This window comes from Pan troglodytes, chromosome 4, assembly GCF_028858775.2.
Source record: "Pan troglodytes isolate AG18354 chromosome 4, NHGRI_mPanTro3-v2.0_pri, whole genome shotgun sequence".
Taxonomy (NCBI): domain Eukaryota; kingdom Metazoa; phylum Chordata; class Mammalia; order Primates; family Hominidae; genus Pan; species Pan troglodytes.
In genome coordinates, this window is record NC_072402.2 from 39,439,042 (window position 1) to 39,464,699 (window position 25,658).

Sequence of the window (25,658 nt, forward strand, 5' to 3'; positions counted from 1 at the left end):
AATCATTCTACTATAAAGGCACATGTACCTGTATGTTTATTGCGGCACTGTTCACAATAGCAAAGACTTGGAACCAACCCAAATGTCCATCAATGATAGACTGGATAAAGAAAATGTGGCACATATACACCATGGAATACTATGCAGCCATAAAAAAAGGATGAGTTCATGTCCTTTGCAGGGACATGGATGAAGCTGGAAACCATCATTCTCAGCAAACTAACAGGAACAGAAACCAAACAACACATGTTCCCACTCATAAGTAGGAGTTGAACAATGAGAACATGTGGTCACAGGGAGGGGAACAACAACATACACCGAGGCATGTCAGGGGGTGGGGAACTAGGGGAGGGATAGCATTAGGAGAAATACCTAATGTAGATGGTGGGTTGATGCGTGCAGCAAACCACCATGGCACTTGTATACCTATGTGACAAACCTGCATGTTCTGCACATGTATCCCAGAACTTAAAGTCTAATAATAAAAAAAAATTTTTTTTTAAAGTAACACAAGAGAGCTCCACAGGCTTTTCCAATTGAGTATTTCTCTCCAGTACTGAAGATACCAACTTTGGGAAATATTCCATAGTTTAGCCAAACAGGTCAATGTCCTCTCCTCTCACTCCTCTCAGTTCTCTTCACCTCATCTATGGACAGACTAGTAAGGAGTCTACTAATCTAAGAGACCCGGGAAGCTCTGAGAAGATCAGTAATCCAATTTAGTTCAGCAGATGTTTGTGAGCACTTACTACATGTAAAACATGGCAGGCACTACAGGAATATTAGGAGGAAAAAGGTGCAGCCTTTATGCTTTCAGACCAGTGGGTAAGACGACAAAAATTCCAAAAAGGTATAAAAGCAGAGCACAGGAAGGGCCATTAAAGAGTCCATAAGAGTAGATATAATGGGGTTCAAAGCAAGAAGTGGAAGGAAACCCTTATTGGTGGAGCATCCTCCCTGGGACAGGCATTGAACCCAACACTAAATCCTCAAAACAGTTCTGCAAATGCAGAGTGGGGCTTTTGTTTCTTTTGTTTTTGTGCTTTATAGATGAAGGAAAAAGGCTTAGTTAGGGAGGGTCAAACTCAGATATTTTTGGTTCCAAGGCATATGCTCCTTTAACCACATCATGCTACCTCCCAGGAGAGATAACATCAGATGCTGGGGTGGGGAGAAGCACGGATATACCTCACAGAACATAATGTATGGTAGGCAGGCAGGGCTCAGAAGCTCCAATACTGTGTTTAGCTGAGCTGGGTAAAGGCACCAAGTTCCTGATGGTGACAGGACCACGCATAGGAACACAGAGACCAGAAAGTACACTTGGACTTGGCTAAAGCGCAAAATACGAGTAGGGATGGAGCTGGAGGTAAGGTCAGAGCAACATGCTTAGAATGAGAAGTCTGCTCTTAATTCGGATGTGAACAAGGAACAATCAAACAGAATTATGAATAGGGTTACATTTTAGAACAGTTAATCTGGGAACAGTGTACGCCCAAGGCGAATGTTAACCCATACAATACTTTTGTGAGAATTAGACAAAAGAATCTCTCTGGGCAAACACAGCCCCAAGAGTAGAAGCCACGGTGAATAGGGAGAGACTTTGCATGAATTTGTCAAGGTGGCCGTGCACAGCACACTTGTGCTATGAAGAACCTGCACTCTATGGGGAGAGGCCCTGGACAGAGCCGTGTTTCTCAAACTTGATAATCTGCAAAACTGGGATTCCAAGATCCCAAGTTAAGATGCTGACTTTGGAAGTAAAATGCCAAGGCTGTAGAAGATCATTTGGGGCCAATACAAGTGTCAATACAAGAACCCAAGTGGGCCCTTAAATCCCATGTCAGTACTGGGTCTTCCAGATCCAGAATGTATTTAAATTAAAAAAAAAAAAGCAAAGCACATTTTAAAAGTTCTTCACACAGAACACTCGAACTGTGAGGCTCCATCTGTAGGTCCCAGCTGGAAACTACAGGTATAAATATGGTTTTCAAATAGAATGGGACCACTTCTTTAAGGGTACTTGTAAATGAAGAAGCAGGCATTTTTGATAATCAGAATGGGTGAGTCCGGGGCTAGTGTCATGTGGAGGACAGTTGCCAGGGATGCTAAATATGTGGAATAGTCTTGACAGTTATCTCACCAAGATGCCCCATTAGCCTGTAAGCTTCATAAGGGATTGACCGGGTCTGTCTTCTACTCTAGCACTGAGAATGTATGGCAAATCCTGGTTAGGTAGGAATGATTAATGAATGGGGAGAGAAAAGAAGTAGGATGACCAATTTAGGGGTTACTACAGAAGCAAAAGTGAGAAGTCTAAGTGAGGGTGGTTGCAGGGAAATGGAAACATCTTGCAGAGGTATAAGGCACATAGACTGGCTACTGACAGCAGGCTCTTTAGAGCACAAGGGTGCCCAGCTGAGGGCAGAGGGAAACTCAAATTGAGCTTCAGGTTTCTAAGCTTACAGGAGAGAATGGTGCCATTAACAATTAACAGAAACAGTGGCGGTAGATATAAATTACCTTGGAAACACACTCTAAGGAGTCATATGAACCAGATGGCCAAATTTAAGTAGAACAAGAGAATTAGTTTCTCCAAAAAGACTAAAAACAAGGAAAACCCACCATCCTTCCATTACTTTTTGGCCATTCACTACACAGACAAGTGGTCAAATACCATTTGTTTAACCTAAGAAATCTCTGGTTTTTCCTTGGCAACTGTACATGACCCAAGAGAATTAGCCAACCTGCCTATTAGAGCCGTTCCAAAATCAGTAGCTGAAAAGAGCTTTTGTCAAGATCTGTGCAGACATCTCCCCCTGGTGGTTACAAGAATCCAAGATTCACTTATTTTAACTGGGGCTTTTATCTCAGCGACTCTCTCATCTGGCTCCCAATTCTGGCCATTTGATTTTCTCTCTAGATCCGCTATAGTGTTTTATAATAATGCTATCAGTTGTACTATCTGGTAGCACACTTCAGAAACATGAAATGAAAGATAAATGGATGTTGTTACCCACTGCCATGACCCACTGTGGTCTCAGGATTTCTTTGGCTTAATAATCAGAAGAGTGGAGTTTGGGGCCCAACTGCCCAATTTTAGGTCCATAACCCGGATTCTGTTTCTGCATCAGTGACATAAAAGAAATGGACTGGATGATTATTAAAGTTGCTTCCAACTCTTCTACATTCTGCGGTTTCCAAAAGACGCCCAAGGAAAGGTATGTTTCCAATAGTTCCCTTATTTTCAGCCTATCAAATAATCTTTGCCAATGACAAAGTCATTTATTAATTGCCACAGGATGATCACCTTCTGATTCTTCTTGTTCCCCAGAAGGAATACTGTAAACAAGGATACTAATTAGAAGGACTCTTAAAACAGACTAGTTTTCAAGAAACATGAGCATGGTATATGGATTTCTCCACCAACAGGCAAATTCCTCACTTGTAAGATCTGCCAAACATGCATTTCTGCATTGAAAGAAGGTTTGGAAAATGTTCCTTACCGTTCCACATATGCCTTGTCCAGATTGTTTAAGCCTATTGCGGGGCTTCTGAGTTGATTCTGCACAGACACAAGATCGTTGCTTTCCAAGGCCTGGTTTAGTAAAGCAACAGCAGACAACATTTCCACAGCAATCAAAAGCTCCTCGTGGGCCAAGTAGTTCTGTTGGAAAACATATGGCAACATAAGGTCCCCACACAACACACCTCATGTGCATGATGGAGGTTTACAATGCACATTTCAACAAACAACAAAAAGTCAAAGAACTTGATAGCTCAGCAGAAAGAGGAGTCGTGGCCACCTGCTTTCCACTGGCTTTAAGAACAGGTATATGGCTCCTGGGCTTTCCTTAGATGATCATTTTTTGGGACTGGGTTGATTACAATGAAAAGTTACGATTCCACAAATATCTGCATTCCCATTGCTGATCCCTATCCTAGCTATACTGGTTGCTTAAAGGCTCAGTCCAGCCATATAATTAAGCCAAGGACTAGATAACATTGTCACTGACTGAGTGCCAGGTAAGATTTTAGCACAGCTAACGATTTCCAGTTTGAATTAAGGGTTAAGGGAAGGTTGGGAGAATTTCACTGAAAAGTTATAATCTGAAGCACAAAGCAAAGTCTTCAAACCAAGACTACTGATTTAATTCAAAAAAAGTTAAAGTGACATTTTCATAAATTTTAAAATAGAAATTTTAAAATATACTACCAGGTCAAGATATTTGAAGAAATCTGAGGTGATCTTTTGGTAAAGCAAGTAAAGCTCTCCAGGTTTTTTTGTTTGGTTTGGTTTGCTTTATTTTTATTATTATTATTTTTTGAGATGGAGTTTGGCTCTTGTTGCCCAGGCTGGGGTGCAATGGCACGATCTAGGCTCACTGCAGCCTCCGCCTCCCAGGTTCAAGCGATTCTCCTGCCTCAGCCTCCCAAAGTGCTGGGATTACAGGCATGAACCACCACACCTGGCCAGATCTCCAGGTTTATATGATTTAAAATCTGGATTTAGCTTATCCAAAAAAATATGTCTTAGATTTCAGAACACCCTTCCCCTTTAATATCTTCTTCCATTTAACCATTTTATATTATCTTGGCCCAACTTCAAAAGGAATTTTTTTCCATCATATTGAAGGGACATAAGGAGGAGGACCATGAAAAAGAATCACTAAGGAAAAGCTGATACATATTTTACATTTAGGATATTACAGGTATTTAATATATTACATAATGTTCATCTTAAAATGCATTATTATATCTTTCTGGACCTCCACAGAAGTCTTGCAGCCAACTGATTTCAGAATAAAAAGGGATAGTTTAATCTTTCAAAGCAAATGGGAAGAAGGGGTTACCATCGAGAGCATGTAAGTAAATTTTATTTAAATATATTACATTAAATACAAGTTTAACATACAAAGTATCAAATTATAAGAGCAGAATGGAATCGTTTATAATTCACTTCCTCTATCTCTTTCAGTGACCTGTCCGTGGATACCTAAATTGGTTTACAGCAAAAAGGATAAGGAGAGAGGAAGAAGAAATGGGGCTGGACAGCCACAGGTTAACTATGGCCAGTTGAGGATGAATGAGTGTCCTCAAGCATAAGTAGCCTTGAGCTTCAGAGCCAGAGAAGTGGAAGAAAATATTAATGAGAGAACCTAAATGAAATTAAGAAAATAAGCTATTTTTCTTTTATTACAAATACTATATTTCTATTTAGGAAACATAGGGAGTCTTTTTAATTATTATTATTATTTTTGTAAAGATGAGGCCTATGTTGCCCAGGTTGGTCTTGAACTCCTGGCCTCAAGTGATCCTCCTGTCTCAGCCTCCCAAAGTGCTAAGATTACAGACAGGAACTACCACACTCAGCCAATATAGAAGTCTTAGTAAGCAAGAATAAGAAAACAAATGCTACCACTCAAGCTCTTTTGTGTATATCCTTTTATGTATTTTAAATTCATATATACATTTGCAGAGGTTTTGTCTTTATAACTGACTTCATTTTCTTTTTGCAAAAAACAAGATAATGCTATATATCTTAATCTCATTTTTCCCACTTAATATTAGTATGGATATCTTTTCCAGTCATTCTTTACATTATCATTTTTACTGGTTGCACATATTTCTCACATGTACAAGCACCATAAATGTTATTAATTTATAGGCAATCTGTTATTAATTAAACAGTCATTTGTTTCCTGGTTTTCAGTATTCTAAACAATGCTGTGAAACATCTCTGTGGCCAAAGCTATTTGGTTCATATCCTTCAGGCTTATTTTCTAGAACGTAACTGTCAGCATCATGGGCTTTTGATCTGTATTACTAAGACCACCCTGCAGAAAATCTGTATAATTCATACTCCCAGCAGCTGTGTAGGAGATGTTTGGGCCCCATATCTATCCCTATGCTGGGTTAAATCTTTCTAATCTTTACCAATCTAATTTTAAATCATAAGTGTACTGTGTTTTAATTTATATATTTTTTACTTCTGATTGAGTTTAAACTTTTTTTTTGTTTGTCGTTTGTATATTTCTTGTTTTACGAATTGCCTGCTCATGTTTTTGGCCTCTCTTTATTGTGTGTGGATAAGTGCTGATTGTGACTTTAAAGATCCAATGACTGTCCCGTGTTTTTCCTTAGAACTTTAATTTGTTAAATTATTTTTTATATTTAATATTTTATGTTGAAAATTTATTTTGATATATGTGTAGTGAGTTAATGTTTTCTTAACAAAGCTTAAACACTTGCAAGGATATCATTTATTAAATAGTTGTTTCCCCACCTTCTTGAAATACGAGCCTTGTTATATGCTGAATTCTTGGTTCTGCTTTCAGTAGTTTTCATTTTGTTTCATTGTTTGGCTTACAAGAGTGTTAGTAAACATGTTCTTAATTACTGTAACCTTGTATGAAATTATTGTTGAATGCTGTTGTCATATTAAGGAGCACAAATTTACAAAAATCAAACCCATGGTGCTAATGGTCTTATCTGCAGTTTCTAAAACTGCAGATTGAGCTTATTTTCTACATAAAAAACATTATATATTGTAAAAAAAAAAAAAATACCACATCGGTATAGCTAAAAATTATCCAAGGTGTCTTCAAATATCACACAGAAAATAAGAACAACCTATTTTCACAGGTATATGTATAGACCACTGCCGGAATTTCCTAACTATGCTCTTAGATTCTTTATGTAGACTAAAAGCAAGAATTAACAAGGAAGAAGGCCATGGAATTGGTACAGGTGGGCCAGTGAGACCAGGACTGGTACCCCTTTCCTAACTAGGCTTCCCTAGTGCGCCATGGCATGCAGGGTTACTGTCCCCACAGCTGGGGTCTCCTCTGACTTACCATGGTGTTCTGTTTCTGGAGGTTGAAAAGTTCGTTCTGATACATGGCAGCAGCAAAGGGATAAACAGCAGGCAGCTGGGCCTCTTGTTTCTTCAGTGCAAGCAGCGTATTCTCGGGGTCACCTTCCGGAATGACAGCATTGATATGGTCCACTGCAGCCTGCCCTGAGGATGGGGGTTCATGTTTTGTCAGAATGGTTGCTCTTTCCACTGCAGTCTCACCCAACCAGCCCTTCTTCCCAAGGATTTGAACCTAAGCAGTTACTTTTCATGAACTCTGAAAAGCTGCAGGCAGAGGGTAGGTAAGGCTTTGAAAATGTTATCTCAGTAATTCAAACTAATCCAATCCTTGGAATTAGTGCCTACAAGAACCTTAGCATTGATGGAGCTTAGGGTATGAGATCATTCCTGAGTAGCATGACTTCCTTCCAAAATCCTTCCTTATAGGACCAGCTTTGGTCTCACTTCCTCCCTGAAGCCTTCAGATTGCTCCAGTCCTTAAGGATTTCTCATCATGTGAACACCATAGTTATTTAAAGCTGGGCCATGTAGTTCCAGCAGGCATGTTCCCTATGCTCCTTGTGCATTAGTACTGTCTCCCCAAGGAGACTTCAAGCGACAAGAAGACCAGAAGCAAGCCTTGCCCTACTGTTATATCTTCCTAACACATAAGCACTGCGGTAAGCCTACAGCAAGCACTTGGACATATTGCTGCAACATCTGAGACAACCATAAACTCTGTGATATGGTTTGGCTCTGTGTCCCCACCCAAATCTTATGTTGAATTATAATCCCCAATGTTGGAGGAGGGATCTGGTGGAAGATGATTGTAACATGGGGGCGGATTTCCCCCTGGATGATAGTGAGTTCTCACGAGATACGGTTAAGTGTGTAACGCTTCCCCCTTCTCTCTATTCCTCCTGCTTTGGGCATGTGAAGATGTGCCTGGCTTCCCCATCGCCTTCTGCCATGATCGTAAGTTTCCTGAGGCCTCCCCCAGACATGCAGAACTGTGAGTCAATGAAGCCTCTTTTCTTCATAAATTACCCAGTCTCAAGCAATTCTTTATAGCAGTGTGAGAATGGACTAATACACTCTGTGTTCTCTCAACCAGTTGTAAGGTGCAGATTATAAAGACCTGAATTTTGGTGACCAAACTGAGATGCTTGGAACAGTAGATTCAGCATAGTTTTCAGAGAACAAAAATGAAATTGCTGAGTAAATGGGAGAATGAATGATGAACTCTGCCACCAGGAAAGAGCAAATCAGACAGAGATTGCAGAGTTTTGCCTTATAGAGAAGGCATCTGTGTAGCAGAAGTAACACATACCCATAAATTTTTAGAGCCTTTCAAGGGTTAGCCTGTCTGCCTAATTCGTGACTAGACTGCAGCTAAGATTCTTCTAACCCTTTTTGACAAGATGACAATTTATCTTCTCTAAATACATTCACGAGGATCTTCCCTCAATATTTTTACTAAGAGATATAATTCAATAACAGGAAATACTTATGATTAATGGAATCCTTCAAGTCGTCCCCCAGAAAACTCACACTTAACCTAAAGGACCCTGAGAACCTTAGCATTCCTATCTTTAAAATTAATGTGACAAACCAAAAAATTTCAGAAAGGAAGGCTAGTGGTTGTTTGTGGTATTTGCTGTTCTGCTAAAGTTACTCCAAGGCCTTTCAGCTGTATCTCGGATTACTCTAGGTAGGATCTTGCTTTACCTTTGATAAATTTATTATATGGGCTTGTACAGCTGAATTTCAAACATCAGAAAATCATGTCTTTAAAACACTGTTTTTTTTCTCTCTCTCTCTCTCTCTTTCTTTTTTTGAGACAGTCTTGCTCTGTTGCCAAGGCTGGAGTGCAGTGGTGCAATCTTGGCTTACTGCACTCTTGACCTACTGGGCTCTGGAGATCCTCCGACCTCAGTCTCTAGAGTATCTGGGGCTACAGTTGTGTGCCACCATGCCCGGCTAATTTTTAAATTTTTTTTGTAAAGACTGAGTCTCTCTTTGTTGCCTAGGCTGGTCTTGAACTCCTGGCCTGAAGTCATCCTCCTACCTCAGCCTCCCAAAGTGCTAGATTACAGGCATGAGTCACTGCACCTAGCCTGAAAAATACTATTAAATAAACAATTTCTTCTAAAAAATAAGGTAAGATCAACCACTCTTTTATACTCTGCATTTAACGAAATGTCCAGGCAGGGTGTGGTAGCTTTTGTCTGTAATCCCAGCATTTTGGGAGGCTGAGGTAGGAGGATCACTTGAGCCCAAGAGTTCAACACCAGACTGGGCAACAGAATAAGACCCTGTCCAAAAAAAAAAAAAAGCAAAGAAATGCAAAATGTCCAGCTCTGATCTTAACAGAAAATATCATGCAATGAATGGAATGCATTTGCTGAACCTGAAAGGTAAATGGTTATAATGTGAACAAAGCTGAGGCCTCTAACAACAGATCTGTTGATATTACCACCAACATTGTCACTGATGCTATTACTATGGTTGCTATGAATGTGGATGCCTCAACATTTTAATATAATAACCTACATGGTTGGGGAAAAGCTTGTCAAAGTAATGATTCTTACTTTTTTTTTTTTTAATTTTTTTTGAGATGGAGTCTCACACTATCACCCAGGCTGGAGTGTAGTGGCGCAATCTCAGCTCACTGCATCCTCCGCCTCCCACATTCAAGCGATTCTCCTGTCTCAGCCTCCCAAGTAGCTGGGATTACAGGTGCCCGCCACCACGCCTGGCTGATTTTTTGTATTTTTAGTAGAGACGGGGTTTCACTATATTAGCCACGGTGGTCTTGAACGCTTGACCTCGTGATCCACCCATTTCAGCCTCCCAAAGTGCTGGGATTACAGGCGTGAGCCACTGCACCCAGCTGATTCTTACATATTTTAAAGTGTACAATTGTCTCATTGTCATGTCATCAAAATGAGGGTTTTTTTCCTAAGGTTACTTTCAGTTCTACTGGACTATAAATTTTAAGATGGGGAGAGATAAAAAGACTTCAGAATAATCATGTTCTACACATTTAAAGCCATCAAACCTTGCTTTCATATTTTCAGCCGGTTTTACCATTAGTGCAAAACATCCAATGCCTTTTACTTAAAAATGGAAAAAAAAAGTATAGCCAATTTGGCATTAAATTTGCGGTCAGGAAATTATGGCACTGAGTAAAGAACTAAAACATTTATATAAAGCATTTCATTTAACATGAAAAAGAAAGCTGTTTTCATGGTTATAAATATTTCAAAAATAAAGGATGGTTAAAGGCTATGGAGCCATTTCCTCTCCAGGCTTATGGACCTCAGATGTCTCACTGGCAACATTAATTTCCTCCTGTAATTCATTTCTGTCAAGCATCACGAAATTCTCAGCTTTCGCATAGAGCAAAAAGACAAACTTTAAATTGTACTTCATGTATCATCAGTAACACGTTCAAGATTTCACAAGAATAAAAGAACAGGCACATGCACCCTAAAATGTTAAGGTGTTACCTTAAAAAAAAAAAGGCAATTGAGAGTTTTCAGCCCAGTTGTGTGTATGTGAGGCATATTCTCAAACACATTCAGTTGTGAACTCCTAGACATTTACATTAACCCTCTGGGGCTTTCCTTAATTACTGTTTGAGCCCCTTAGGATATTTCTCTCCAGCAATTTAGGAGCAGACTTCTTAGTAACACCGTGGGTGTACACTTCTTTGCAAGAGTTACAAGCAAAAAAGGATATTCAAAACTCAACGAGGATGTTAAAAGGAAGGCAAGGTTTAGGACTGTTGTAATTAGTGGATACTCCAAATTTTAATTTGGCAGGGAGTTCACATGCTTTATTAAGCAGGCTAAATGGCCTTTCATGTATTAGTTTTTTGGGTATATATGGATTATTTAGATTGACCAGGGAAAAATAAACATCAAATGAAATTTCTTACTGACTCTTCTGATGCTCAAGTAAAAATAGGTTTTGCCAGAGGGGAGAAAAGACTAATAAAAAAAATTGATGTATCTCAACCTGCATACACTTATTTTAATTACCTGAGTCTGCTGTTCTTTACAATCACACACCTGAGCCAGGTACTAAGAGGAACTCATCTGCTTGACTCCACAGAGGCTCAGGGGTGTGGGACTCAAAGCTGCCATCATGAGATTTCATCTGGCCTGTCCATAGTCCCATTCACTGGCACCAAAGTTACACAAGTGTAAGAAAAATCTTACAAACAACAGACTAATGGCTGGGAAGTCACAGAGAGCAGTGGTGTCAATAGTACCTTTTACAATTCCAATAGAACATCATCGCATAATCATGGGCAAGCAACTACAATCTGTAAGTTATAATCTTTTACTAAATGACCTTCAGTATTAGCCCCAAAAGTGACAGAATTAAAATGTGGAATGTAATGAAACAGGAAGGTAGAATCAAACTAGCTTCAGGATACTTTGTGTGGACTGAGATCACCAAAAAAAGCCCAGTGGGAAACTGCCAAATGCTGCACCATAATTAAGAGCAACACTGACACACTGAGTAGATTTTTCACTGTATAAGGCAGTTTTCCAAGTATACAAATTGAGAGTTGTGTTGGGATTCTGGCAAGGAAAGTCTGTATCTTATGGAAATATCAGTTTCCTTCATATGATCCATTACTTACTGTTGACTTTATTAATATTGCCTTGGATTTCTGCTTGTGTCAGCAGTTCTTCATAAGCATCTCTTTCTTCTTCTGAAATACAGCTATTCTGCAAAACAAAGTCTTCACTGATTTCTGAGGTTAAATAAAATATTTCCAAAACTCGAAATTCAAATGGAAAAATGTGAAGAGTGACAAAAACCATTCCCTAATTATTTAAATTCATTGCAAGCATTTGTGGAGTGCCTGCTCTGTGCAGGGGACTAGGGGAGAATGCTAGCAAAGACTACAAAGATGAATGACAGACCCGGTGACTCTTTGAAAAGGGCTAATTTTCAAATGTGGAAAACATTAGTTTGGACCACTTGGTATTGCCATTTTTGTAGATCAAAAACAGTTGAATAGTGCCAATTTCATTTGATTTGATCTAATAAAATCAAGAACACAAATAATAAATATACCTAGAAGAACAGAATAGGTTCTATAAGAGAAGTACTATAAGCATTTTTTAAGAAAGTATTCATACTTAGTTGGGAAGAAAATTTTTCAAAGAGATCATAATCAATGAGGGCTTCGAGCAACAGAATAATGTCAAGAATAGGAAACAGACAGCAGGATTTGGTTACACAGATGGAAAGCTTAGCACATTAGGCTACAGCTTGGAGTGTGTCCATGGTGAGCCAAAAAGATGAGGGGGTCAGCTGAAGGCTAAGCTAAGATTTGGTATTTAATTCAGTAGGTAATAGAGAATCGGGGCATGTTTCTGGTGGGTTAACACAAGATTTGTAGTTAAAGATCAATTTTGTAACCTCTAGCTCTAAGAGGGATTGGCTTAGAGAGTAACAGGAGGCAGAGAGACCCACAAGGAAGGTGCTTGATACAAGAGTCATGCAATGAGGTCAGAAGGGGCAGGACTGAGGCAAGACTGGTGAGACTAGAAGGTTGGCGACAGATTCAACTCCAACAAGAGTAGGCAGCAGAATCTAGCAATGCATGGGACACAGGGGCATAAAAAGAGTTCTGAGACAAAGCTGGTCATCATTCTGAACCAGGGAAGTCAGCAAGGGGAACTCTTCTGATATAATGGGGTACAAAGCCAGAGGGACACAGATGAAGTTACCTGGAGGAGGAGGAGAGAGGCCAATTTGGGACGGGCTGGCATAAAGCTGATGGCTGATTTCTTCAACAAGTGGATGAGCTCAGTGGAAGAAGAACAGAGAAGGGATTCAATGTCAGACCTTGAAGAATCCCCATACTGAGAGGGAGAAGGAAGAGGAGAAAGAGGCACAGAGGAGAACCGTGGCAGCAAGGATGCACATAAGCTAGTGAAGCAGAGAATCTCAAGGTAGGAGGCCAACCCTGCCAGATGCTGGTGGAAGCCACCAGTTGAGAAAACGCCAAAACCTAAAGTGGCTACTTTCAGTCATGGAGCTGAAACTGACATGGCAAGAGCTTAATGAGAGACAAGCTGGTGAGGAAGTAGAAGCTCTCAGTGTAGACAAATTTTTCAGTAATGGACTAGACAGAAAGGTGGTTACAAATGGAGTTAGGATTAGGAGCAGGCTGTCTTGTACAGGAGGGACATCCTCAAATATAAAGGATTGACTATTGGGAAAATATGAAGACTGTAGATTCAAAAACATCCTCTCTGAACTTCACCACACTGAATTATTAACCTCTACTACCAAATGTAAAAGTAACTTGGCTAATGTAAGGTCTGTTGATGTCTAACAAGGGATGATCATGAGTTGCTACTTCTACACTTCCTGGGGACATTAGTAAGTTTGCAACATGACTTTTAATTCTGTCAATATATAACATTCATTACAAAATTCCCTTTCTAAAAATTGAGAGAGGGTCTCACTCTGTTGCCCAGGCTGGAGTGCAGTGGCAGGGTCACAGCTCACTGCAGCCTCAACCTCCCAGGCTCAAGTGATTCTCCTACCTCAGCCTCCCGAGTAGTTGGGACTACAGGCTTGCACCACCAAGCCCAGCTAATTTTTTATTTTTATTTTTATTTTCTTAGAGACAGGGTCTCACTATAGTGTGCAGGCTAGTTTGGAACTCCTGGACTCAAAGGACCCTCCCGCTGCGGCCTCCCAAAGTGCTGGGATTATAGGCATGAGCCACCATGCCTGGCCTATAAAATTCCTTTTTATGCCTTATATAGGGATATAATCTAATTGCCTTACCTAGTGTATGGTCCTCTTGTATGCTACATTTCATTCAAATCAATTGTCTACGGCTATAGAGAACATAGCCAATTGATTTAAAAGTATTGCTTTTAACATTAAGGCTTTTCAAACTGGTAACTCATAAGCACATTCATTACTGTTTTTATTACTCAGAATCTAAGCACCTTCAGTCTTGCATTTTCCTCTTTTTTCTTTTTGGCATCCCAGAGTTCTTTCTGATATTCTGGTGCAAGGTTGTCATCCACTAAAGTTAAAACTGCATTTGGGTTTCTTAGTGTTACAACGGTTTGCTCTGCTATTCCTTTTTCAACTGCTTCATTAATGGCTATAACTGCAGCATGTACTAAAAAGTAAAGAGAGAGAGAGAAAAAGGTTTTTATCAGCAAAAGACAACATGGACAGTTGCACTGACCCTGTGTAAACTCAAGCATTTTTACTTTCTTTCTTGGCTTCCAGTAAATATGTCAAAAAGAGAACTGAGACATATTATGGAGCACCTGACAACCTCTCCACATGGCTGTCTTTGGTCCTGATCTCAGCATCTGTTAAGTAATTCTGACTCATTTATACATCACTGAATGGCTAAAATGAAGCAAGCCCTATGTCAACCACAGGAGTTAGAAGGTAAGTCAATCCTTGCCCTCTGGTCAGGGCGACATGGGTAATTTTAAAGTAACATGTTGGTTCCAAGAGATACTTGCAATTTAGCTTGCAATACTAAAAGACCTGTAACAATGAACTCTACCACTAAAATCTACAGATGCAAAAAGTAGAGAACTATGGACAATGAAGGTATTTCTAAAACCTCAATTCATGTTGTACAAGTAGAAGTCTAAAGACCAAAATCAATTACTTGGTTATATTCTGACATCCTCAAATTAATCATCTATAAAACAAATAATAAAAACTTTTAGGGTGCTTAAAGTATCTTCTAAATATTCTATTTCGAGTAATCAAAATCAATAGGTAAAGTACAGGTAAGTCTCACATCAATGGCAAGTTTGGATTTTAAATGGACTTACATGCAGCTTCATCCACGGACAGTTCATTAGCCAGAATACCACCTATTTTGCTGAAAGATGGCATCTGTATTCCATATTTCTCAAGTTCTTTTCTCATATTACTGATTTCCTCCTCTAACAAAGAACAAAATAATCATAATCATTATCAGAGAAAGCTACAGACAGAGATGGATGCAGGAATGAGTACAATCATATCAAGAAATGTCTTCATCAGGAAGTGGGGTTGTTTGTAAACAAGAGCCTTAGGAAGAACCTAGCCCAAATTTCTCATTTCACAAACATGGAGAAGGAGAACTCAGTCAAGAACAAACAAGATAGGTCTGTTTTCTCTTCTCATCAATATACAGGAATAAGGGAAATCAAAAATATCAAAATGTGGAAAAAAGGTATTGGTAATTTTTTTTTTTTTTTTTTTTTTTTTGAGGCAGAGTCTCGCTCTCTCGTCCAGGCTGGAGTGCAGTGGCACGATCTCAGCTCACTGCAAGCTCCGCCTCCCAGGTTCACGCCATTCTCCTGCCTCAGCTTCCCAAGTAGCTGGGACTACAGGAGCCCCCCCACCACGCCCGGCTAATTTTTTGTATTTTTTAGTAGAGACGGGGTTTCACTGTGTTAGTCAGGATGGTCTCGATCTCCTGACCTTGTGATCCGCCAGCCTCGGCCTCCCAAAGTGCTGGGATTACAGGCATGAGCCACCACGCCTGGCCAGGTATTGGTACTTTTTATAACTAGATTGTAAAAAATTAAAAAGATAAAGAGTAGTACCTGTGAAGTCTACTTTGCCCAACAAATCCTGGATCTGGGGTGCTATTCCTAGTTTGAACAGATATAAACTGAAAGAAAAAAACACAAAATTATCAGAAATTTTATCATCATAAGTCTTAATGTTATAAATTACATAATTCTTAATAGTTTTTTCAGTTGAAAAGACCTAAGAGATATCTAGTCTATTCATTTTGTAAATGAGGAAACTGAGTCTCTGGGTAACAGAGTCCTTGGTGAGGCCAGGATCAGAATTCCAATCTGTGTCCCAAAGACTGGTCTTCTACTATAATCCACTTCTACAGCACTTCTACAGAGCCAGCTAACTCTGCATCATCCATTTGTATGGAGAACAAGAAACACAGCTAATAGAAAACAGCAGGTAACAAATGCAATAAACATTTCTTTGAATATTCCTCACATAATTCTTATTTTATTGAAGGTACAGCATGAATTATATTTTGCTTTTTAATATTCCTCCAAGTACCACATACCCCTTGAGGAAATATTTGTTTTACATTTTCTAAACCAATAAATAGAGTGGCAAGACTATCAGTGGGTGAGGTAATGTTAAACTATGATGTGTGTATATTACCCAAGTGGAAGATGGAGAATAAATTGGATGTATTTAAAAACAAATCCATAAGGTAGTAATGATGGCATCCCTTAACCTACTCATAACCTGAGAAAAGAACTTGAGAGCTGGCATCTAAATTCTATAAAAAATATATGTGCTTTCCCCACTTTTATCACTGAGTCATAGCTTCAAGTAATAGTATATATGAGAAAGTGAACTGAATGATTTTTATGGCTTGAAATACTTCAAAATTATCACTTCAGATGTTGATGTGAGATGAAGCTCCATATTTATAGAACATAGAATTTCATTAAATGCATTAAGAAAGTTCAAGATCAAGCTTTTTTAATGGTATTAAAACAAACTCTTAAAATGTATGATTAGTCATTTAATGTAAGTAGCTTGCATTAAAACTGACAATAATTTTCTGATTTTTTTTTTTGGTTGAGACAGAGTCTTGCTCTGTCGCCCAGGCTGGAGTGCAATGGCGTGATCTCGACCCACTGCAACCTCCACCTTCTGGGTTCAAGCGATTCTCCTGCCTCAGCTTCCCAAGTAGCAGGGATTACAGGTGCATGCCACAGAGCCCGTCTACTTTTTGTATTTTTTTTTAGTAGAGATGGGGTTTCACCATGTTGGCTAGGCTGGTCTTGAACTCCTGACCACCCACCTCTGCCACCCAAAGTGCTGGAATTATAGGCATGAGCCATCGTGTCTGGCCAATTTTCTGGTAATTTTTATGAAGAGCAATTATTTAGAAAAGTAATACATGATCAAAGTAAAAAATTAGTGGCTTACGGTTTAAAAAATTACACAGAAAATCACCACACAGTTACACACTAAATATTTTGGTATATATGTTCTTTTAAAGTTGTTTCTGGACATACCTATTTTATAAACGTATATATTATTCTAGAATATGAATGTACTATAATTTTCTTAAGCAAGTGCTGAGCATTTAGATCGTTATTAATTAGTAACTATGGCAAATAATGCTTAATAAACCTACTTACATATAGACACAGACACATCTTTGTGCATATTTCTTATTTGTTACAATAAAGCCATGAAAACAAAATTGCCAGCTTGAAAGGGTATACACACAATAAAAGTTTTCAATGTTTACTGTCCAAATGTGATCTTAAAAAGAGATTATGCTCATTTATTCTTTATGAGTAAAGGGTTAAAAAACACCCTTTTTCCTTTTATATGAGAATTTGACCTTTGGTTAACTTTCTAGCTCTGTTCTCTTAGGAACCTATACTGTCAACAGTGTTATAAGCATCATTGCTTAGGAAAAAATAACCCAATTGATAAATTGTATCTTGAGAGAAGAAACCATAAATACCTAATAGGTACCATATCTTTGGGCCTTCCTGGGTTCAATGACTCTTATAACTGGTATGTTCTTTGCAGAGAACTGGGAAGCTATGCAGTACAGCTGTTACTATAGATATTGGCTCCTGGGGGCATGAGGCTTACAAGCCAGGAAGGCTCAAACCCACTTCTTAGCAGCAACGTTGTATCTTGGGGTACCAAGAATGGTGGCTTCCAGATGGCTGTATGGACAACTAAGTGGAGTGTCACGCAGGCTCCCACTGAAGAGCAACACCTGCCAGCATGCTGGCTATCCCGGCTACCTCTCTTCTGAGAAACAGGTGCCAGATATGGCTTATGACAGATGGGTCAATCTGAATATTTAGCTAAACCTAAGAACCCCCTGATGGGCATGGCCCACTAGACCACGAATACATCTGAATGCCATTTTCTTTGTCCCCTTATCACCACAGGATATTATCAATAAAGTCTTTCAAGGGACTAGCAACTGATAGCAACAAGATGTTATTTAAATTTGTATTTCCTTATGGTGGTTGGGAGGGTAAATATTTTTTCATACATGCATTGGCCATTCATATGTCTTCCATGAAATGCCTATTAATGAATGTTCGAATTTTAAAGAATTTTTAGGGGAAGAATTTGCCTCTTATTTTCCTGCTTTTCCTTTAAAACCATAGCAAAGGACAAATAACTTTTTTTTTTTTTTTACCATATGTGTAACATTAGTTTTAATACTAAATTTCAATGTGATATTTATATCTTATCCACAGAGGAAAAACTTTTATATTAGACTTTGAACATTCTTCAAAGTGAAATAGCCATTATGTATTCATAATCCCAAACTAGCAAGAGAGGATACATTCCATAGTTAAAGTTCTAGGTCTTTAGACATTATCACGGATATAAAACTGTTTACTTTACACAGCCTCTGAAGACTTTACTACCAAAGGTTCATGCCAACAAGTCATTATAATTAAAGCTAGATCATTAAGATACCATGCTGACATTTTCAAAACCATAATATTTTATGAACCAATTCTCAACTCATTATTACATAGGGAAAAAATTCCAGTTAAAAGGGTGCTCATATTACTTGGAACAATGAAATGTCAACCTCTTCACTTGCTCCTTTCTAGTAATGGGAACGACAAAATTAAACAGAATTTAACAGGCAAGATAAACTGCAAAAGAATTTGGGGGATGAATGGAGATCAAGCCATCATTTAAGAAATGAGAATACATAGCTGGGGGCGGTGGCTCACGACTGTAATCCCAGCACTTTGGGAGGCCGAGGCGGGCAAATCACCTGAGGTTGAGAGCTCAAGACCAGCCTGACCAACATGGAGAAACCCTGTCTCTACTAAAAATACAAAATTAGCTGGGCGTGGTGGCACATGCCTGTAACCCCAGCTACTCGGGAGGCTGAGGCAGGAGAATTGCTTGAACCCAGGAGGTGGAGGTTTGCGGTGAGCTGAATTTGCACCACTGCATTCCAGCCTGGGCAGCAAGAGTGAAACTCCACCTCAAAAAAAAAAAAAAAAAAAAGAAAAAAAAGAAATGAGAATAGATGAACAAATAATCAAAAATGTATAACTGTATCACTTCAATTTCTTTCATACTACCTGATTTGCACTTTCCTCCTCTTTTTACAAATTCAAAAATATACCTAATTTACAAAGAAAACTATAAAAAAAGTGAAATTTAGAAAATGTTATACAGTAAAATGTAAGCAGACATCCACAAAATGTCTTCAAGCAACAAATTTTATACTTATTTCAAGTACTTAATGTGCTGCATCTTTAATATATATTACCTATACTAATATCCTGCTGAAGTTTTAATATACTTTTACATTTTTCTATCAAAGCCTAAACTAATTGGTATCTATTATCCTTACATGCTTCCACCTCTAACTTTCCCACCTATGGAATGTTGAGATAATTTAGAATTTTAGATTCATGCTTTCTTTTTTTATTATATCCACCAATAATTTAGATATCTATAAATTTTATTAACTGTTTTTCTGATTTTATCTATACCAAATTTTCCTTCTTAGAGTTTTATCTTTGGTTCTTCCGTGTATAAATGTAAGTGCTCAATAAATATTTGTTGAACATAAATTGAACGAATCATCAATTGCACATATTTTAATATTTTCATTTGTTCCTTGGGTCTTGGTTCTGTTTGGTGAATCTAATGCTTCCTTCAGTGGCAGTTTCCTTCAAATGTCTGACATCTTCTGATCTGGGACTCATCTTGGTGTTTGAGACTTGCTGTTTGTTGGTCATTCACTGCAGATCCGCATGTCAGGAGCCAGCATTAAGAAGCTGTAGAGAGCAATGGAACGGATGCCAGGAGGGAACCAGTGTCTTTCCTTTTCAGACTGGGGACTCTCTGTTCCTTCTTGAGGTCATTAGCTCTCTTGGGTACCGGCATGCTATCCTGCTATCAGCATCTACACTTGCTGCTTTAGGGAAGGGCCATACAGTTCTGCTGGTCCTAGGCTGACGATTGCTCACTTTGAGGCTCTTCTTTTCCTTGCTGTCCCCTTTGCTTGGAGCAAACCTCACGACAGCTCCTACCTCTGCTGTATCCCCCGCGTTTTGTGGGCTGTGATCTTCTGCCAGTTTGTTTCTCAGTCAATCGAATTCTGTCTGTTTACTTCATGATAGGGGTTGTTCAAATTTCTGGTTAGTAGATGGCATTTTTATCGCAAATGTATTTTTTAAAAGTTATTACTGTAGTTAATTTCATGTTAGTTTTGGAAAGCGGATAAGACAGCTGTGCTCAATGATCTTGATGCAACTGTTTTCACATTATGCTCTGTTTATCCATTCATTCATTTAATTACTATTTATGGAACAGCTCCTATATAAAAATATTTTTCTCGGCTGGGCACAGTGGCTCACGTCTGTAATCCCAGCACTTTGGGAGGCCAAGGCAAGCCGATCATTTGAGGTCAGGAGTTCGAGACCAGCCTGGTCGACATGGTGAAACCCCATCTCTACTAAAAATACAAAAATTATCTGGGCACGGTGGCACACGTCTGTAATCCCAGCTACTAGGGAGGCTGAGGCAGGAGAATTACTTGAACCAGGGAGACAGACGTTGCAGTGAGCCACGATTGTGCCACTGCACTCCATCCTGGGCGACAGAGCAAGACTCTGTCTCAAAAAAAAAAAAAAGATTTTCTCTACCATGCTATCCCTAAATTAAGGTACTTAGGCTACCACAAAATATAGGTTTGATGATAACATGAATTAAAATGTTTATACTAAACTGTTAATTTTCCCCTTTGATGATAAAGAAGTTAGATAGCTATTTCCAATTACACTTTTAATTTCTCCACTGTGCAATGTAATATTAATATAAATCTTACAATAAACAAACATCCTGGCTTAAGTAAAAGTTACCACAAGGTGGTGCTGAGAAGTTAGCTTTCTGAACATGGAAGAATCTTTGCTTTTAAATTTAAGTCTGATATTTTCTTAAGCTAATATTGATCAGGTAAAGATCTCATTTGCATATATCAAAAAATCTCATTTACTAAAAAATTTAAAAAATATATTGTATAGTTTCTGTTTGGCCCCAATTTTCAACTTTTTTTTTTTTTTTTTTTTAAATCATTGATGTTGAGGTTTAAACTGTTAGCTTTGGAAAGATCACTTTTCATGGTATGGGCGTTTTACACCTAATCTCTGTGTGGGAGGTGCTTCCCAGCCGATTACTCAAACGGGCAAATGTTTATCAGGAAACTGTGTTTACCCAGTATTCCCATGCTGAAAAGAAACAGCAATAGCAAACTTCCTTCCCAAGCATTTAAATTCAAATGAGGCTGCTTATTACCTGAAGTATATAGGAAATCAAGTCTTAATCTAAAAAACAAAAAAGCCCATTGAATAGAAAAAATGCCAATCTCATGTAGCTCTTCAACAGTTAATTTATTAAGCACCGTTTGGTACCTAACAGCCAAGTCAAAGGGCTGAGAGCATTCCAAAGGAAGTCATGGAATTAATGTCACCTTTGCTTCTCATGTCTAAGAGAGCACTTTTTGTGAGGTAGCAAGCCTCCTACCACACCAAAAGCTACAGCACACCTGTGCAGCTGAGTGAGGCCAGCAACGGAGGGGTTGCCCAGAGGTAGCTACCGACTCATTGACCCATATGCTCCTACTTGTACAAATAATATCACTTAAAGTCCAGGAAGCAATAAAGAAAGTTTTAAAAAATACCATTTAGTGTATATCACGAAAGTAGTATATAGTAGTAGTAGTAGTAGTTGTTATCTACTGAACCAAATTTTTCCATCTTAGTCACATACATCACTGCCAATATCACATGGCATTAGTTTTTTCTACCACTTTCAAGATAAAACTAGTGGTATTAGTTTTTTCTATACTTTCAGGATATACACTAAAAGGTACTATCGTAATGAAATGCAAACTTAAAAGGCAGGAGCTAAATTTATTTCAGCTTTCTTGGATCACATTATGTGTTGCTCATTTTGTACCATAACATGTAGAATGAATGTTTGTATATCAAAGCCTCATGGTAGAGCAGAAAGACCACAGGACTAGAATCCAGAAGCGCTGAATCCTGGTCCCAAAACCGGTAAAACCTCAATGTGTGACTAAGAGCAAGTCACGAAACCCAAGCTTTCAGTTCCCTTATCTGTGAAATGAATGACTTAGACTACAATAACTTCCCAAGGCCCTTCCCCTTCTCAAGTTCCATGATTCTTCATTTAAAACATGTTAAATATAATAGCTGAGAGGCCTGTGCTGAAGTTCAAGTCTGATACCGGTGTTCTTTTAATTTTCTTAGAAGTAGGGAAATAATTGACTTCTTTTGAAGCCATTGGCTGGCTGAATTCATAATAGCACAGGTTCAGTTCTCACACATCCTGGTTTTTACTAACTGTGTGACCTTCGGCAGCCTCTCTGTGCCTCAACTGCCTTGGTGATAAAATGGGAGTAATAATAGTGACCACTGCACAGATATGTTATGAAGATAAAATGAGATTATACCAGTACAGTATTTTGTGCAGTGCCAGGCACATAGTTAAAAGCTCCATTTGTGTTAACCTTTGTTCTTACTATTCTTTGTTAAATAAATGTGTCCTTTGTATACAAACACTTATTGATAACCTATCAAAGTGGTTTTCTTACTTTTTCCAATGCCAAGAATCTCTATTTCACCACAGACTCCATGTTTGAAATAGTTTTATTTACTGAACCACATTGTTCCATCTTAGTCACATATATCACTGCCAATATCATATCAAAATCCAGGGTTCTATACCTAATTTTCAGCCCCAAACCAAAGGAATCCTGAGGTAGCCTTATCATAGAGAAATTAGTTCAATTAAACCTCCTGAAGAGTTAAATATACAAACTCCAGAGACTTTAACTTGGAATCAATAGCACGTAAGCTGTATGAAGTAACAAGATGTGGTTCATAGTCTCTTAAGAGCTCAGAATTTAGGAAGATAGAAAGGCATAACCACCATACTAATTTAGGACAGAAAGAGGAGGAAAGGGAAAGGAATTGTTCAGAGCACAGAGAGAATTCTGAGAAAGGAAGGACTTGAAAGAAATAAGCAGGTGCAACTGCCTCCCTCACCTTACTCCCAAATACTGCCATCTCCAGATATCCCTTCTGAGAACATAGGATTAGAGCCTGTCCTTTGAGCTAAGAACTGTCTTTAGAAATCTTATTTATAAATGCAAATATGTTCACTGTTAGAGATATAATCAATCTGATATAAGGGTTCAATCAGTTTCTTAGGGAAGGAAAAGGTTCTAAGGGAACAGAGTGTTAAGACAAGGAAAGTTATGCATTAATGCCTGAGGAGCAGGTTCAAAGGCCACCTGGTAAGCAAGACAGCCACCTGGCTGTGTGGGAGCTGGCTAGACAAACTCTACTCCACAAAGCTGCCAGAGTACCTGGACGGCTGGTGAACCAGAAGTGGGTCTGCCAGAGCCATGGCATCACCATTGCACCTGCAAACATGGCTGCTGCGACATAGCTACAGTATCAGCAGCGGGAAGAGTAATCCTATCACAGAGGAGAGGCAGACATAGCTTCAGTTTGTGGCTGCCCATGTAGAAGAATCTCAATGGTCAAATGAACTAGACAGCAAGAAAAGCAGAATCCAGTAAGCTAATAAGGTTAAACTTGAAAAATTAATATAAACACATGACTTTTAAGAGGAATCCCTAGAGAGTGGTGGTTCCACATGTCAAAGCAGAAATAATCAGGATAGGACTGGAACATCCTGTTGTGACCACGAGCAAGGATATTTCAAAGAATGTCAGGGAGGGTGCTAGAAGGACAAGGAAGTGGGCCAGAAAGAGCTCAGACTGACCAAGCTGAAACAATCTGGTTCATCAAAAAGAAAGAGATATTAATCTTGGTTAAGTCTGAGAAAGGCCACAGGTTCAAAACAATAATCAAGAGAATAATATACAGTGTCCAAAAAGGAACTTGTAATAAAAAAAAGAGATAAATAGCGAATGTGTATTTATATTGACTTTAACAAGTTGGGGAGCATTATTAAAACACAAGTACTTTGTTTCTTCTATATCTGTTTTTTGTTTGTTTGTTTTGTTTTGTTTTGTTTTGTTCTTTGAGACGGAGTCTCGCTCTATTGCCCAGGCTGGAGTGCAGTGGCGCGATCTTGGCTTATTGTGATCTCCGCCTCCTGGGTCCATTCTCCTGCCTCAGCCTCCCGAGTAGCTGGGACTACAGGCGTGTGCCACCATGCTTTTTTTTTTTTCTTTTAATTGAGATGGAGTCTCCCTCTGTTGCCTAGGCTAGAGTGCAGTGGCACAGTCTCGGCTCACTGCAACCTCCACCTCCCAGGTTCAAGCGATTCTCCTGCCTCAGCCTCCCGAGTAGCTGTGATTATAGGCACCTGCCACCACACCTGGCTAATTTTTGTATTTTTGGTAGAGATAAGGTTTCACCATCATGGCCAGGCTGATCTTAAACTCCTGACCTCACATGATCTGCCTGCCTCGGCCTCCCAAAGTGCTGGGATTACAGGCATGAGCCACAACACCTGGCCTATATTTGTTTATATATAGATATTTTTATACTATTTATACTACATGAAAGAATAAAGACCAAGAACTTTGAGTAAACTAAATAGTCCCAGAAAACAAAGGAAGTGCCCCAAGGTAAGGAAGAACCAAGGAGCATAGGTGGTGACAGAAACACCGGGTAAAAAGAGGGTCCAGCACTGGTGGTCACATCCACTAACTAAGTGGAGGCAGGACTAGAAACATGATCTGAGATGATAAATCAGCCCAAAAGCCTAAGGATCACTGGGTACAGTCAATCCCTTGTCTCCCAGGGGATGAAAACCTATAGAAAGCCCAACTAATTAAAAAAAAAAATATTTAAAAGGCATACATAAGCTTTTAATAATGTTAATGGATCAGGCCAATACATTATTATGACAGGACAATGGATTATACAATGCTGGTCAAGTGAGACTTAAGAAAGTAAATTATTTCAGGGTAATGGGGAAGGGGGGCAGGGGTGGGGACCAGATTGTAAATAAAGACCTACCTGAAAGCCAGGTACTTAAATACGGTCTGATTTTTTTTTTTTTTTTTTAAACAAAGAAAGTTTAGCCTGATGCCTGTGGCCAGGGTCTGACTCGCCATGGGAGAAGAACCCAAAGTTGCGCCATGTTCTGACTCACAAGTGATCCATCCGAAACCCAGATCTGTAATCATGGCAGGTTTGAAAGGGTATTCTTTTGTTTCTGGTGCCACGAAGATTATGTCAATTCTGGGTAGGTATCAAAATAATATAATAGCCAAGGACAACTCAAAACTAGTTATAAATAATAAACAAAATGAGTGAAACTTGTAGTATGGGTCTTACAGAATAGGTTCCAGTGTAGTAAGTTTGTAATAACGTACCTGGGCATTTCACCTGCTCTTTAAGGTATCTGAAGTACTCAAAACATCATTTCTACTAAATTATTCCAACTCTTTCAAGGAATTCACTTTTATGACTGTTTAAACAAGTAACAGTTGTTTAATATCATTTATTATACAACTTTAATAAGGTGGGCACTAAACAACATGTCAAAAAAGTGTTCTTACCCTTACGTAAAAGGCCTCCAGATATTTTTTAAAAATTAGTATAGTAACTAGTTAGTAAGGCTCTCACTCTTAAACTGGTTCCTTTTCAAGGCAGAGGCTTTATAACATTCCAAAAGAAGCCACAAAAGTAAAACATGCCATACGCAGTATGCACTT

General features: G+C 38.8%; 1 protein-coding gene across 7 annotated transcripts in view; it reads right to left on the bottom strand.

Moving 5' to 3' along the window:
• IQGAP2 (IQ motif containing GTPase activating protein 2) overlaps positions 1–25,658 on the bottom strand; it is a 304,162-nt gene that overhangs the window by 103,379 nt on the left and 175,125 nt on the right. For all 7 annotated transcript variants that reach the window (XM_001146396.6, XM_009448991.4, XM_063811148.1 and 4 more), the window contains 6 exons: positions 15,472–15,539; positions 14,710–14,823; positions 13,852–14,030; positions 11,514–11,601; positions 6,858–7,021; positions 3,507–3,667 (listed from right to left, as the gene is read on the bottom strand). In XM_001146396.6, coding sequence (XP_001146396.1) covers positions 3,507–3,667; positions 6,858–7,021; positions 11,514–11,601; positions 13,852–14,030; positions 14,710–14,823; positions 15,472–15,539 — 774 coding nt within the window. The remainder of the gene's footprint in view (positions 1–3,506; positions 3,668–6,857; positions 7,022–11,513; positions 11,602–13,851; positions 14,031–14,709; positions 14,824–15,471; positions 15,540–25,658) is intronic.